Genomic DNA, 15,562 nt, shown 5'->3' with positions numbered 1-15,562 from the left:
TACTGCTCACTGATGCTTGCTGTGCACTGATAAGGTGCATGAGGCAGTGATTTAATAATCGCTGCATGAAATTGAACACATTCAGTTTGAGCACTGTGTTTTGCAAAGTAAATGGCACTGGGGATGTGAAATTGCTTCAGAGCAGAAATTACAAACTCGAAAGTTGACTTTGATTAAAAGAATGAATGAGGAAATGGCAGCAGTTACCTGGATCTGACTTAGAGAAGGTGTCCATGTCTAACAGGTTTCTGCAACAAAAGGAAAGAGACTGTTAGAGATTAAAAGAGACAGATTTCCGTCTGTGAGGCTGAGGGCTCACTTTATACAGTCACATTTAATATACAGATTTAGTCATTCTAAAATGATTATAGAGACTGACCCATTAATTAACTTCAAAATAACAGCATTGAAGTCACAAGGAGGCCACACTTTGATATCCTACATCACACATATTGTAACATTTACAGTAAGTATAAAACTTCTGTCTGTTGGTTTCTTGTATGCTTAGCACAAAAAAAACAGCCAGCGGTGTTCTTCATGTTTACATGTTAGCACATTCCACTATATGAAGCGACGCTGCGTTCATGTCAGATACTTTAAACCATTCACTTCAGCTTCCAATTTACAGCTCCAAGTCAGAGATAACATCTGACACAGATTATATCTCCCACTTATTGAGAAGGTGTAAACAGATTGCTGGTAAAATGGCTGGAAGTGCATCGCCACCATCAGTTACATCAAAATGAAATCCAATATTAACACTAAGGCTACAGATTCAGCTCACTTAAAAGGAGCTGTACGCTGTTTGTATCTAGTTTTGCTTGGTAATAAACTGCTTCAAATATGCAACACAGCAAAAGAAGTTAATTCAGGCTATTTATCTGTTGTGGCTACAGGTTTAGCAGTTGGGCCAACCATGTTGGATCGATGCATGAGCACTCCCAGGTCGCTTTTTCTGCTGAAATTGTGTGAATACATTGTTATACTCACACATAAGCATGAACTCTGTCACCTGAGAGAGTCCCATGTTCATCTCATCAAGAAATTCATGATATTTTCCATATTACCTACAGAAATGATCAATAAAACTACAAAAATAAGACCTAATCAAGCATAAAGTGATTGTTTCCTTTCAAATCTAATAAAAATGTTTATGTTATTAGAAAGCGTTAAAATCGTATACATTAGGACACTTCACAGTTCAGGTGACAATTTAACTATTGTTCTACATCAGTTCTTTAGATATAAACTATTGTGACCAACAACACTTGCTTATGTCTCATACATTTTTCACCAGTGAGTCTATCCATGAGCTAACCTGACTGCAGACACACTTTCAAAAGGGATGAGGGGAAAAAGCAACGTCTCTTTGGTAACTGGCTGTTCTATGAGAGTGATAACCCACTTCAGGCTGTCCTCGTCTCTTCTCATCATGGTGCTTTGCTCCACCGCATCCATTATTTTGTTCTAACAGCCCCCTGGTGTTACTTCTGACTTAACCAATATTTATACGTTCACATTGTGCTTCATTCGACCTCTTCATGATAAAGCACAGTACTTTGTTATGTAAAATGGTTTCGACATTTAACACTAACTCATGCCAAGTTTCACAAGTTCACAAACAGGACAGTGTAGCAAAAACTTGTGTATTTGTTTGAGGTCTTAAGGATGGCAGCTTCCACTAAAAGCCGTACAGTCCTTCCACCAGCCTGCAACAACAGCTTCATTTCCTTCCTTCTGAGCGATAAACCGCTACACACACAGTCAGTACTGTGTGTAATGAATGTAGTGTGGGCACAATTTGAATGTGTTACTGTTTATTTGTCTCACTGGAATTTCTCCAGTCAACTCAACCACCAACAAAACTGGAGAGACATGAGTTAAGGTGCAAACTCTCATCCCCTGGTCAATATTATCAAAGCTGACACATAAGAGGACGTCTTATTTCCTCATTTTGTAGCTGCAGCAAGGGTAATGAATCACACGCACACTCATACAAGCACACAAAGAGCATCATAACACACAGACATCAAATCATTGCCAGGATTACGACCCAATTTCCTTCTAACAACTGAAGAATTGATGGCGATAACAAACAAAATGTTCGATAAAGAGCTGAGGAGCAGAAACTGACAGATGGAAACAGTCTTCTCTGGAGGGTTTGTAGCTGTCAGGGTGATGAGGAGCGAGTCAGAGTGGCACAGTGTGTATCCTCACATGTTCGTACCGGTCTGTTCTTGTCGACACACATGTTCAACTTCATGTGTGGGCTTGAGCACAGTACCCCTCCCTGCTGGAGTGTGACAGTTTGCACTGCTAAAACACATAAGGTAAGAGCCATATGGGTTGTAAGAGCTTTTAGAACTCCCACAGGGACAGTTGTTACTTTCTACCCAGCGGAGAGTCAAAGTGGAACTTTCAGACTCTGACCAGAAGGACCAAAACCTCATTCACAATCACACTGAATCTGTTACTTTTAGTACTAAACCTCCATACAAGACATTCTGTTGAGCAACATCACCTTGCTCAAAAGGATGTCCTGTGGTCATTTGTCTAGGGAAAACTTTAATTAATATTGTTGCTTATTCAATATTTCTGTTTTTAGCAGCCTTTAATGAACACCATTTCACACAAGCCCAAGACGTGAGCATGACAGACTAGCCAGTTGAGTGGCGAACTATGAGAATAGACTTGGCAATTTCCACAGTCCAGACATGGCTATGACAATAGCACACCTTACTGTATTTATTTATTTGTCTATTTATTTACTTATTCATTTAATTATTTGTAAAAGATTACCCCAGAGGTGAATATAAAGATAATCAGAGTAAGAGTGAAACAGGTCGTATAGTAGCTCTAATCAAGAAAAATAAATAAATTGCATGCCGACAAATTAATGTTGTTGTTATTGGTAATTTGTTGTTCAAATCACAATACTTGGAATTCTAATAGCATGTGATGCAGTAGATTAATTCAGTATATCTGCAGGGAACTGGAGACATTTCCTGAGGGATTTGCTGCCAAGTCTTTTTTTTTTTTAATGCTTAAGCACGCCATCCCTTTCACATGTTGCAGTGTTGCTTCTATTTACAAGCACAGGCACATTTCATCTGGTGTGTGTGTTCCAGTGTATGCTGAAGCTGGCTCATGAGTGGGCATGTAGAGTGAAATTTGAAATAAGATCTCAAACATTACAAGCAACTGGCAGTAAAGTATTTCAACATCAACGGCACCATACAGCGAAAATGAAATGGAATGTATAGATCCATAGAATGATGAGGCTCAAATTTCTTTTTTCCGAGAAAAATATTTCAATGTTTTCCCAATGTTTCCTTGCCATTTTTTTCTTTGGATGCACGTGTGTAGTGAGGGATTTATTAGGAGTTATTTATTAGCAGGGGTTCTGATAAAGCGACAAGTCCCTCTAAGAAAACCAAGGAGCAATGAACTGCAAGAGAGACGATGCTGCATGCTTTTCTACAGAAATGCCAAATATATCAGATATTTAGAACAGGGCTGCTGTCTTTCATGGGTTGTTGTTGTTTGGTGCTGCATTTTTATTGAAGCAGGGAATCTGCTTCATCTTTGAAGCTTAACCACTGTGAGACATTCATCTCATTTAGGTGACAAATGTTTTTGCTTGTAATGCAGCCTCATACATGAGACCTTGAGGGCATGATAGGGGGGAAGTTGGGTATCCAATCGGAGCCCTCCCCTGCTGTGATTGACATTCTCCCACCGAGAAGTCCTGGCTCCCTGTGCTCACTGACCTACCTGGCATTTCACTCTGAAAGCACCACAATGTCACTTTTTAGCATCAGAGTGTGGTAGGTGGCCGCACTGTGAAGCCATCACAGCCGCAATGCTCACAAATGCCTTCCCTGCACCACAATGGAGAACAGTAAACACTTCAAACGCTCATATGATCTCACACTCAATTCAATTATCACCTTAAAAGATCTAATCACATCTACTCCTTCACCTTCATTGAAAAATCCAGAATCTATAAATATGAAATATTTTTCACTTCAAAGGTTTAACTGCCGAAGACAAGATGTCTCCTAATTCAACACGCATGGGTTTTATAAAAACAACAGGAAGTCAGGCACCAAGGATTGGCTGCTGATTTGGCCGATTTACCAACATTGTTGACGCCGCAGCAGTGGCTACAACACACAGCTCATAGAGGTAATTAAGCTACTTCAAAACGCTTAGTGCCTGATTGCCGCAATTTGTGTGAAATGTTCTCCCTCTCTCATATGAGTCACATCTCAGTCAAAGCTAAACACACAGATATGATACACATATTGTTAGAGTCAGTGTGACTTCAACTTTCCCACAATATCATTCCAAGGATATTATAACTCCACAACTTGTGTGAGAATCATCATTTTTTCTGTTTTCTTCAATATCAAAATAATCCAGTGACAGCTTCCTGTACACCTGTGGGTGCACTGCAAACAGGGATTGATAATAGCTAATTCAGCATAGTTTTAATGGTGCCAATTTGCCAAGATGTAAACAAATATAGGCTAAAACTGTGGTTCAACTTGTAGCTCACTCTTACTCTGGTTGTTTTTCTTTGGTTTTCTTCTGCTGTCTCCATAAACTAATCCTGTTTCATTCAGTCTGAGGCGCATTTCTCCTGCTGAAATTGAAACATCTTCAGTTCAAGCAGACACATAATTGCCTCCATTCATGTTTTGCCGCTGGCTTTGTATGTATCCATGACACCTCTACACTTCACTTTGCTCTGTCTGAACACACCTGTATGCATGCACTCTAGAGTCACGTTCCCCCATGGCTACCCAAGTATCCCCAGCAACAGACCTTTTCACAGCAGACCATTTGACTTGTCATAGCAGGAAAACTACAGGTGGAATTACTAACATTGACAATCGCTCTGTTCCATTAAACGTTCCAACAAGCTTTTCCGGTGGGCCAGTATGAATGATATCAGGACCTTCCCTAAGTGGAATGCTGCTATCATTAATGTTATTAAATGCACCTGTGCTTCACATGTTGTGATATTTCAAAATGTCTGCCATGAAAAAGGTGCATTATAATCTTGCTGGATGATTCTACAGCACATGATTTCATGCAGTACTAATGGCCAGTGCCAGTGCAGGAAGCAGTGTGCTCTTCATGGTGTGAGGCACAAAGTAAGGGTGTGGAGGTCAGGGTAGTGGATCGGTATGAAGTACATCTGACTTTCATGCAGGACACTAGAGTTGCTTTCTTCTTCTTTCTTCCATTTTTTTTTTTTTTTTTTTTTTTTTTTACCCATAACAATTACCATTCACAATATGGAGGCACATTGGGTACTTTAACATCCTCAATCACTAATCTTTGTATCACTAATCAAAGTTTTCACTCATAAGGACAAACCCACACAGAATTATCACCTCACACCGCAGGTCCCCCAAGCTATAATGACCATTTTCCTGCCTGGTGCTCGAAGTAATGTTGTTTGCAGCAGTAGCAGTAGCAGCAGCAGCAGCAGGCAGCTGTTTTCAGTCGAAACGGTCTAATAAACTCGATGTGCACTACCTGCCCAGCACCAAACAGCAGACAAACTTAGCAGCTAAGTTTGCTCATGAACATATTGAAACATTCAGTGACAGATATCTTTTCCTCAGGAGTTGTTGGAGACCCAAGTACTAGAAGAAGAGTGAATGTTGTACATACATTTATCAACTGGCCTGAAATGCAACTCCTAATAAATGCTAATGTTACTCTGTGTTGTGTAAATAGACAACTGGTAGCTAACATGTTTCCTATAGAAACCTCAGTTAATAATGTCAGATGACTTGTTGTGCTGCCTGCATGTGTCCAAAATAATAGCAATAATAATTTGTTTGGTTACAAAATTGATCAGAAATCAGTCATGCATTATATGATCAGTCGTATCTTTTTCTGCCACTAGGGGTCACTGTAGATAAGAAACACTGCTACTACAATGGTTGCATAATTTTAATTCAAATGTCTAATTTTAACTGAAATGACAAACTTTTTCTAAATCAATGAACAATGAATCGATTAATTAAATTCCATATTCGATAATAATTTTCTGCCATCAGCTATATATAACAGAAATGTGTCTGACTCTACTCATTTCCAACAACATACTGTACTGAATATAATCGTTTAAGTAACCCTTAAATTATAAAGTGAATTACTCAAAACCATTTTGGTCAATTCCAGGTAGTACAGGCACAGTATTTTCATACCTCTGGCATCCCCCTAGTCAGGGATGGATGGTCGGGGGGTATTGGGGTTAATAGGTGCTTTTCTTGCACGAGAGGGAAGGTCATTTATTTCCTACTGTCTAATTTAAACAATCCTGTGCCAGTGGTAATCACTGCAGACTGCAGGGTGGCTGCCACGCTCAGCTTGTCTAATAGGATCTAGAGGAGCGGCGTTTGGGTGGCAGTCAGGCAGACTGCCACTTATATAAGACAGAAGAAAAACACAGCTTGCTTCCACATTATCTGACTGCCTGTCTAGCCCACATCCACACTGACACATCATGTGACAGAGATGTTTACACACAGAGACACACCATGCTTACACTTTTTTCAAACCTGGCCTGTAAGATGGAGCCTCCATATTGTCATTGACAAGTGATCAAATCAGATTTGTGTATTTACACAGCTGAATCATTTTCTGTCATCACTGATCTATTTTTATGGCAAAATGTACGGTCTGACAGCTTTGAACACAGTAACAAGTGTGCTATATGTAGAGAAAACACATCATCACATCGTCTGTTTCTTCACAGAGCTGATAGGCATAAGAGCTGACTTAGCTGTCTTTAACACTAATAAAATAAAAGACATTTTACATCTGTCAACACATCTGCATGTTCCTGGAGCTTTCTTTACCAATGAATACCTGATTTCTGCCTTTATTTACATTCCATATCAGTACTCTGATTAACCTTCACTATCTTTATGCTGTTTTGCAACCACGCCTGGTGGAAATTACAATATAACATAATAACTTTCAGTGCTCATCATTTCAATCTTTTTCGACGGTAAAAAGGTTTTGAAGGAAACATAATGCCGCCTGGGTTGCATATTGTATCTATATAAAGAGGAAGCATTGTTAATCAACATATCTGCCAAGTCATAAATGAATGTATCAGTAACATGTTCACTGAGAACAAATTTCATTTGTTATCCTACAATATCTGCTCTCCCAGTACAACATCTGCCTACAGTGACTTAAAGCATTATTAATACATTTTTTAATGGTTATATTTAGGCACTGGCAGCACTTAATGAGTTTAAGGACAGCTCATGGTCTGGTTTAATACAGAAAACAGCCATAGTGACTTGTAGCATGAGACAGGACAAGTTTTGAACATTTGACCAAATCACCATCTTTCATTAACCTTAGCCAAAGTGGTGTTACAGATCTGTATGTTGTGTGCCCACCACACATTTAACTTCTGTGGGGTACATAAATGTAGTGCTTATTTCACTAGGTGGAAGTATTAGAGGGGATGCAATGCAGGGTGATGAAACATGCTTTATGGGGTAAGCAGTGAAACTGGGGGACCGGCTTTCAATACTTCCTGTTCTTATTGTATTTACTGCATGAAGACGGCGCATCAGCACATTACAAACCACCCACTGCTACATGTCTCAGTTCAACCAGAAAGACCCAACTATAAAGAAAAAAGGCTGATTAAAAAAAATGCTGCAATATGTGTGAGGAGACACATGTATTCAATAATTCATAAAGGTAATACTAATGCCATTTTCCAAAGGAAAAAAAGAAAGCCACTATGTGTAGAATTTGAAGATTTCAAACTTCTCTCTCCCAGAGGTCGTATCGAAGTACAATTACCATCTGGCAGTTGTATGCCTCCACCAACCAGCCAAGCTGCACTTACATCCATGGCTGTCCAGACTTCTCAAGTACATGTAGTAAAGACTTTGAAGGGATTTAATAACAAGTATTAAAGTGCATAGTTATCACTATATTGCATTGTATGATTCCAGTGAATCATATCCAGTGAGAAACATGCAGTCTTCACTTAGAGACTCATTTTCCAAAGAAGTCCAGAGGACTGATAGAGAGCTTCATCACATGATGCAACAACAATCACCTGAAGATCAATATCAGTAGAACCAATCAGTTTGTGGTGGACCATAATGCTTCAAATGTGGATGCTGCTGCAAAGAAGCTACAAACTGTCAGACTGTCACACATATCTTCGACACAGAATTCAATTAGTGTCTCAACATCCTGATGTTACATGCATGAAATATCTTGTGTAATATTACATTTTTCTTCAATATTACATTTTTTAAAAAATCTCTTTCGCACCAAGCCTATGCATATACGTATTTTTTTCTACACTGTGTCTCATTTTTTTTTATTTATTGTGCAAAAGTGGAAAATGCTGTGCTTAATTATCTTACCATGTTCGATTTTCAATATTTTTTTTTTATTTTTTTGTCTGTAATATATATGTAGTTGATTTTTTATTCTCTATTTTGTATTTTTTTAGTTCCTTCTATGTCTCCTTTTATATTCCTGATACTATTGCTGCTGCCTGTAACACCCTAATTTTACCCTACAGAGGATAAATAAAGTGTTATCTTATCTTATCTTATCTTATCTTATCAATTCACTGTGTAACCAAATGTGAAATATGGTCACAGTCTCCCCTTCTGTTCCTGAGGTCTGGTGTTGAATAATGAACTGAAAAGGGTTTCTGCAGAACATCATGATGTCACAGTGAAGCTGACTTTTGACCTTTTGGATAGAAAATCACTTCATCATTTTATCCTGTGAGACATCTGTGTGAAATGTTGTCATAATTAATGTATGCATTCTTGAGCCATGGTGTTTCGTGAGGTGAACTTTGACCTTTGACCACCTAAATGTAATCAGTTCATCCTTAAGTCCAAGTGAACGTTTGTGCCAAAGATATCGCACTCACGAGAATAGGACGGACAACCCGAAAACATAACGCCTTCAGCCACAGCTGTCACTGGTGCGGAGACATAAGAAGACAGTGTGGCAGACACCATCCATGCAGTCAAGTCAGTAACAGAGATAAATGGGCTGTTTTGGGGGGTTTTTTGTTTTTGTTTTTGGTTTTTTTTTAAAAAACTAAAAAATTTAAACACTCGCTCATTTTGGCAAAATATTTCAGAATGTTTTCAAATTTGTGCAACATCTGGATGGAAAAATACACCCAGGTCAGTCACCCCACCACAGCCAACAGACAAACCAGAGGCCAGAGAATTTCTGCCATTAGAAAGCTTTTTGGTTTTTATCATAAAAGACAAATTCTATTTCTAATCCTAAAAGTTAGGGGGCAAATGTAATATTGCTGAGCACCAGTGAAGGGCTTCCTCTGCATGTTTCGAGTTGTGATGCCCAATAATGGATCTCCTCTTCTTTTCTTGTCACAGTGCACCGTCAAACAGCCGTCATGTACTGACAGCAGATGTGAGTGGTCAGCTGCAGCTGCCTGCCTGTCTTGACATTAATATACTCATTCAGTGCAGGGACATGAATCTTCATGGCAATCCCCTGATTCTCATTTCCCTTTTTACACTTGTGTCTTATCTGTTTGAACAGAAACCTCTGTGTCAAGCATCTTAACCTGAATGGGGAAAGCAATCCACCTCATTACCACCTGCAGTGGCTTTGAGCTACGACACGACATCTGGCCTGTTTGAGGATGAAAACCTTAATGAAAAAAGAGATGGGAAAGAATAGATCAACTGGGACATTGAGTGTAGAGACAGATTGATTTCTTTTCCCTTCAGGCAAATCCTTCTCATATTACAAAACAGGCTAACTCCCTTCAAGATCTAGAAAGTGAGTATAAGCAGCATGAGTCACGGACCAGGAGAGCCTTTTAGAACGGAAGTCACATCGTCACCTCCAGATAACCTCCTCTAACAATACACCGACGTTCAGACAATAATGAGACAGTGTTGCTACATGAAAACTTTTTAAATCATCCAAATGTCAAGTATCTGTCAAAGCACATCAGGCACGTCCCCTCAGAGAGACGATGATGAAAGAAGCTGAGTTAGGAGGATGATGATGGTGTAGCAGCTCAGGCTGAGTTCAGAGGCTGGCTTGCTGAGAGAGGCAGCAGTTACTCAGATGAGAAGGAATAACAAGATCACCACGACGCAACAGCACAACATCAGAGTCAGAATCCACCTTCAAGATTGCTTCTGTCACCAAGCATGATTGTTTCATCCAACGGGCTCAGCTGGTGACGCCAGACAACCTGAATCACTGGGAAACTCAATGTCTACTTACTGTATAGGCCATATTTACAGCAATATCATTTTCATGTCTACAGAATGCTCACAGTCTGAAGTAAGTCCAGGATTTTAGAGGCTAACATTTGATCAGGGATCCCACTGGTCTGCTGAGATAAAAGGACCAGTTACCGTGCGGTGACTGGGAGAGGAAAGCCAAACCTCATGACTGGAAGCTGGGAGGACTGGTAGTTGTTTGTTCAATAAGCTGTTTCCTATGAATGAATCTATCGTAAGTTAATACTTAAGATTTTCATCATATCAGTATAACCGCTTTCTCCATGTGGGATTCAAATTGCATATCCACACATAAGTAACTCACAGGAAATAATGCTTGCATGAGGTGGATATGATGAAGAGACAGAAGCAGTCAATAGTGCGCGTGCTGCCCCCAGTGGTTAATAGACTACAACAGAAAAAAAAAACAACTTTTAGGTTATCTAGTTCCAGGCCCTGCACTGGGTCATACAATGCATTATATTCACCTCTTCGCTATTGTGTGGCAAAGTGTTCAAAGACAATTAGGCATGAGAGGCAACACGTAATAATCACCACATTAAGAATTGTGCTTTCTCTGATTGGCCAGAGGAACTGAAAACATCATTTTATGCAACAATGGTTTGGTTAGTTTGGACTTTATGTGAGAGTAGTTAAGATGAACTTTATGTCTCTGTGAGGCAACCAAATATTGATACAGCTTTATCATCAAACTCATTAGTTTCACCGTATCATCTCCCTCACTTAAGAGCAAACTCATGAAAGTGATTTCACTTCGCTGGGACTTCATGGAAACGAGCCATGATTAACAAAATGTCTTTCACCTGTGACAAGTCGTAATGTCAAACACACTCTGGCACCTGCATTATCAAAGCGTACTTGCCACTACCAGACATAAACAGAAATGTCATCACATCATCCAAAACTAAAATGTTAAAGCTGCATTTATGGATTTCTTACATTTTGCTTGTTTGTTTTCTTTGGTCAGTGGAGAGCTCTGTTTTGGTCTCCACCAGCCCCCTCCAAAATATTTGGCTCTTCAGCTGCACTGTGCTCCACTACGTTCACCTGCTAGTTGCGGACTTGGTCTGCCTGCTGTGTGGTGCCAGGCACACAGTGTACAGTGGGTCTATCAGAGCGTTACTGCTGACAGCAGCTGTCTGATGCTGCTGGAAAAGAGGTTGATGAGAGCTGTACGACTAAGCCAAAAGGTAAAACCAAAACAATGAGCTGAAAGACACTGAAACGCTCTGCAGGGCTGAGATGGACTGAGGAGGGTGATAAGTCTCTGTGGGTGCACCACTATATCACAGAGTCATTTGATTCATTGTAATTGAAAAATCTTTATTAGTACAGGAGCCATCGACAGTACAACCATTATCAACCACCAAATTAGATGGAGGTTCTTCACAGCTTCAGCTCCACAGCTAAAGGTTTCTTCATTTTTTTCTGTGCATAAAGCCGAAGAGTCAGTCTTCAAAAACCCAGTCTCCCTCTCTCTCTCTGTATCTCCTGTATTCACAGCTGATGTCTGGTTGAGTGAGGATACTTCTGGGCCCACTGAGCCAACCCCATTCTGTCAGTGTCAGGGAACTGAAACAGCCCCTCTCTAACCCCTCTGGACTGGCAGGGCCCAGGGACACTGAGGACCAGGAATAGCATGTCACAATCTGCAGCTTCAAGCTCTGTTAGCATATAGACATGACCCTGGACATGGAAATAGTTTTGTCTGAGGGGACACACTGGCCATTATTTCCGGGTCTGCCAGTACTCTGTGCCATGTGTACCGTCAGCGGGCCCTGGTGGTGGCACCACTCTCATTATTTTAATATTTGAGACTTAAAGCAGTATTAACTTTTTTGCCACATGGAGCACAATAAAATAATGCGAGCAGAAATTAACATTAAAGCTGCATTAAAGACCGAGCTGAGGTTAATGAGAGCTGTGAAACTGGCCAAACACCAAAGCAAAGAACTAAAAGACATCCAACCACTCCACAATGATCTGGTCTCTGATATCTTGATAAGACTTTATTGATCCCACAACAGGCAAATTAAGTCTTTACAGCCAGCAATCTTGTACTTTTTACCAAGCCCTGTTCAATCACTGTAAATATGAAAATAATGTAAAGCACAGATTTAAAGCTGATTCAAACTGAAGCCCAAATGCAAAAATGTCTGTGTAGATTTTGTTCAAGAACAGTCCACACCAAGACAAACTGTGACCATCCTCAGATTGTATCTTTCACAGAACTAGGCAGCAACAGAGTCTGCGAGCTCTCACAGCACTGATGACAATTTGCTTTTCATGTTCCCCAACAAAAGCAAAAGATGGTATTGGGTTCACCAAGTCTGGTGACAAGGGGATGATGAGCTTCTCTGGCTGTAGATCATAACATTCTTATTGGTTTCCAGGCATAAATCTTTGTGGTATATGAGCTGAAAGAAGACTCTTGGCTCTTCCTAACCCCAGATGTGTTAAGAAACTATGTCATCATCTCACCCCAAATGTTGTATTGTCCTTTTACTGACATGCACTTTATTGGTCAATTTCTCATTTCTGATAGAAAGTTGGCAAAAGAGAGGGTTCCTGCACAGTGTCAGCAACACTTGAGAAGAGTTCAAAATCAATAATTAAAAAGAAATTAAACATTTCTGAAAACACAACACAACTGGAAGTTCTTTTCAGAACATCTCTGATGCACAAGAAGTAAGAGCAGTGGTGGGGGGAGTGGACTCATCACAAAGACCAAAAAGCTTTGGCTTGTCCTGCAGTATTCAGCTTTCAAATACAAATTATCATCAAGTGTTTCAGTGGGACACGGCTCCAGAGTGCTATCCTGAAAATATACCTCATTCATGTGAGTAACTGTTGGCCTCCTCAGGAGCCTTTAAGTAGGAGGTTATAACAGGTCTGTGTTCATCAGCCTTTTGACTTTAGAATAGGAATCAGCCAGTGCCTCAGTATGGAGGCATTCACTTCCCAGCATATTTCTCCTTTTCTCTCCTTTACTTGATGTCTTTTTATTTATTTTGTGGCATCTCCATTAATCCTGAAATTCCGTCCTCTACACACGTAAACTTTGACCACATTTCAAAATCATTTTTTCATTCTTATTTGCATTTTTATCCAGCCTGTATATTTTTAAACATCACCATCACCATCATCATCATCATCTGAACTTCTTCTGTTCCTACTGACCATTCCAGTCTATCACAGTGCTGCTGTTCAGTTTCCATGTGCTGGTATTAGATTTTTGCTTTTAAAATGACTTCTAGCAGGCAATTGTGAGAATACTTTTCTCTTCCTCTTCAGGCCTTGTGAAAATAACCATTCTTCAAACCTCTCTGTGTCTTTTCTTCATTGTCAGGTAGCACATTTAATATCCACGCATTGATGTGATCTCAGAGTTGCGCTCTCCGGAGCTCTCCAAGGCACTCAGAATAAATCCTGGTACTGTTGGTTACTGCGCCCCCACGCACTTCTACACCCACAGCACATGCAAATTCCTCCTGATGAAAACTGAGTTGCTCCAAGCTCGGAAAGCCACACAATACTGATTAAAACATGCTGAAAAGTCCAAGATGGACAGAGAACGGCACGAAACTACGCACAAGAAAATCAGAACCACTTCAAAAAATTCATGACGGCAATACTGACTTAAACTGGCCTATAGGCATCCAAAATGTGTAAATATGTGAATGCAAAAAGATGAATGACGTGGGCATTGAGAAACATATTTGCGGGGCTTACCTGCAGGAAACGGTGATCTCTATCTTTGTCGCAGGTACGGTGGAGTTGAGTGGGTCGAAATCCCCGATTGTCGCCATGGCTGAGGGTTTTTGTTTTTTTTTTATCACTTCTTCTGAATCCTTGAAGTTCTCTCTTATATTACAGCACTAAATTTCCTGTGGCTATGATATGCTCGTTCCATCCACCCGTGACTCAAAGACAGAGTGAAGCGGCCGGCTCCGGTAGTTGTAGTTGTTGCTGCTGACGATCGCTGGAGCGCAGTTGAGGGCATACCTGAGGATGAGGCTTTCATTCATGGAGAGAGAGAGAGCGAGAGAGAGAGAGAGAGAGAGAGAGAGAGAGAGAGAGAGAGAGAGAGAGAGAGAGAGAGAGAGAGAGGACCGGAGCCCGCGGATCCAGAAGCTCCATTTCTCTCCATCCATCGGCAGGTGGAGGCAGAGATCTCCACATGTTCTCCTGCGCCGGGGCGCAACTTGTGGTCTGGGTATGGGGGGTGATTAGTGCCACAAGGGAGCAGGTGGAGACAACCTCTCAGTGTTTTTGTGCGCTTAACCTGTTTACTACACGTCCTGATATTTTGAACTTTTTTTTTTTAAATGTACTTTTTGGCTTTTAATGTTCTTTTCATACCTTCCGTGGTATCACTGTGTGATTCATCTCAAGTCAGTATTATTTATGTAGCCCCAAAATGTGTTGCGTGTGTTATAAGGGACTTTACAACACATTACACCCTCGCAGGTCCACTCACATGCAAAGATAACAGTTGACCTCTCAAGTCAATCAACGGTCTCAAATGCCTCCAGCTGAACACGGCCGGATGGGGACAGAAGGAGGCCAGTTTGACAACAGGTGATTTACATCAGCTCCAACCAGAACTCTGACTGGGATGATGAAGAGACAGCAGGTCGGGACAGGAGAGGCATGAACCAGGAGAGCAGCGAGAGGACGGTCAGGCATCAGCAGTGCGGAGGGGCAGCGTCTAGAGTCAGAATGTTTTCACATCTGATATCTCTGCAACACAGTAGACATCATAGACGTCTTTCACACACTGTCAGAACATTCTGCTGATAATGTTCGCTCATCTTTGAACATTTTTAACTAAAATTCTGGCCCTATCTTACACATTGTGTCTTCAAGGGTGGCAGAGAGTGTTAGAAGCTTAAAGAGGAATGGGAGGAGAAGCAGAAAAATCAAATGAGGAGCAGAAAAATATGATGGAGAACTGTTTGATGAGCAAAAACAGAAAGAGAGGGAAGAGGAAGGTAAGGACACAGGAAAGTGGAAGCTGAAGAACATGGAGAGGTAAAATAAACAAAGGGAGAAGCAGGAGGAGAAGCATGATGATGAGGACGAACCAGATGCAGACACAGTGGGACGCCTGTCACGTCTCTTCTTCATGGCATTAATCAGCCCTCCTACATTTCCAAGCCTATTACAACTAACAGTTTATCCACATTCCATAAACAGCAAGTACAAGTCAGGCCCATCAACAGTCGATTAATAGAATA

At 40.6% G+C, this 15,562-nt stretch overlaps 1 protein-coding gene across 1 annotated transcript in view; it reads right to left on the bottom strand.

Annotated features, from left to right (window-relative positions):
- The window catches only part of LOC143332710 (copine-9-like), a 159,908-nt gene extending 145,569 nt beyond the window's left edge, over positions 1-14,339 (bottom strand). The window contains exons 1-2 of the mRNA XM_076750460.1: positions 14,055-14,339; positions 208-248 (exon numbers count right to left, since the gene is read on the bottom strand). Coding sequence (XP_076606575.1) covers positions 208-248; positions 14,055-14,131 — 118 coding nt within the window. The 5' untranslated portion in view covers positions 14,132-14,339. The remainder of the gene's footprint in view (positions 1-207; positions 249-14,054) is intronic.
- Between the last annotated feature and the right edge of the window lie 1,223 nt (positions 14,340-15,562).

The sequence above is a fragment of the Chaetodon auriga genome, chromosome 2 (assembly GCF_051107435.1).
Source record: "Chaetodon auriga isolate fChaAug3 chromosome 2, fChaAug3.hap1, whole genome shotgun sequence".
Taxonomy (NCBI): domain Eukaryota; kingdom Metazoa; phylum Chordata; class Actinopteri; order Chaetodontiformes; family Chaetodontidae; genus Chaetodon; species Chaetodon auriga.
This window is presented reverse-complemented; position numbering and strand designations above follow the sequence as displayed.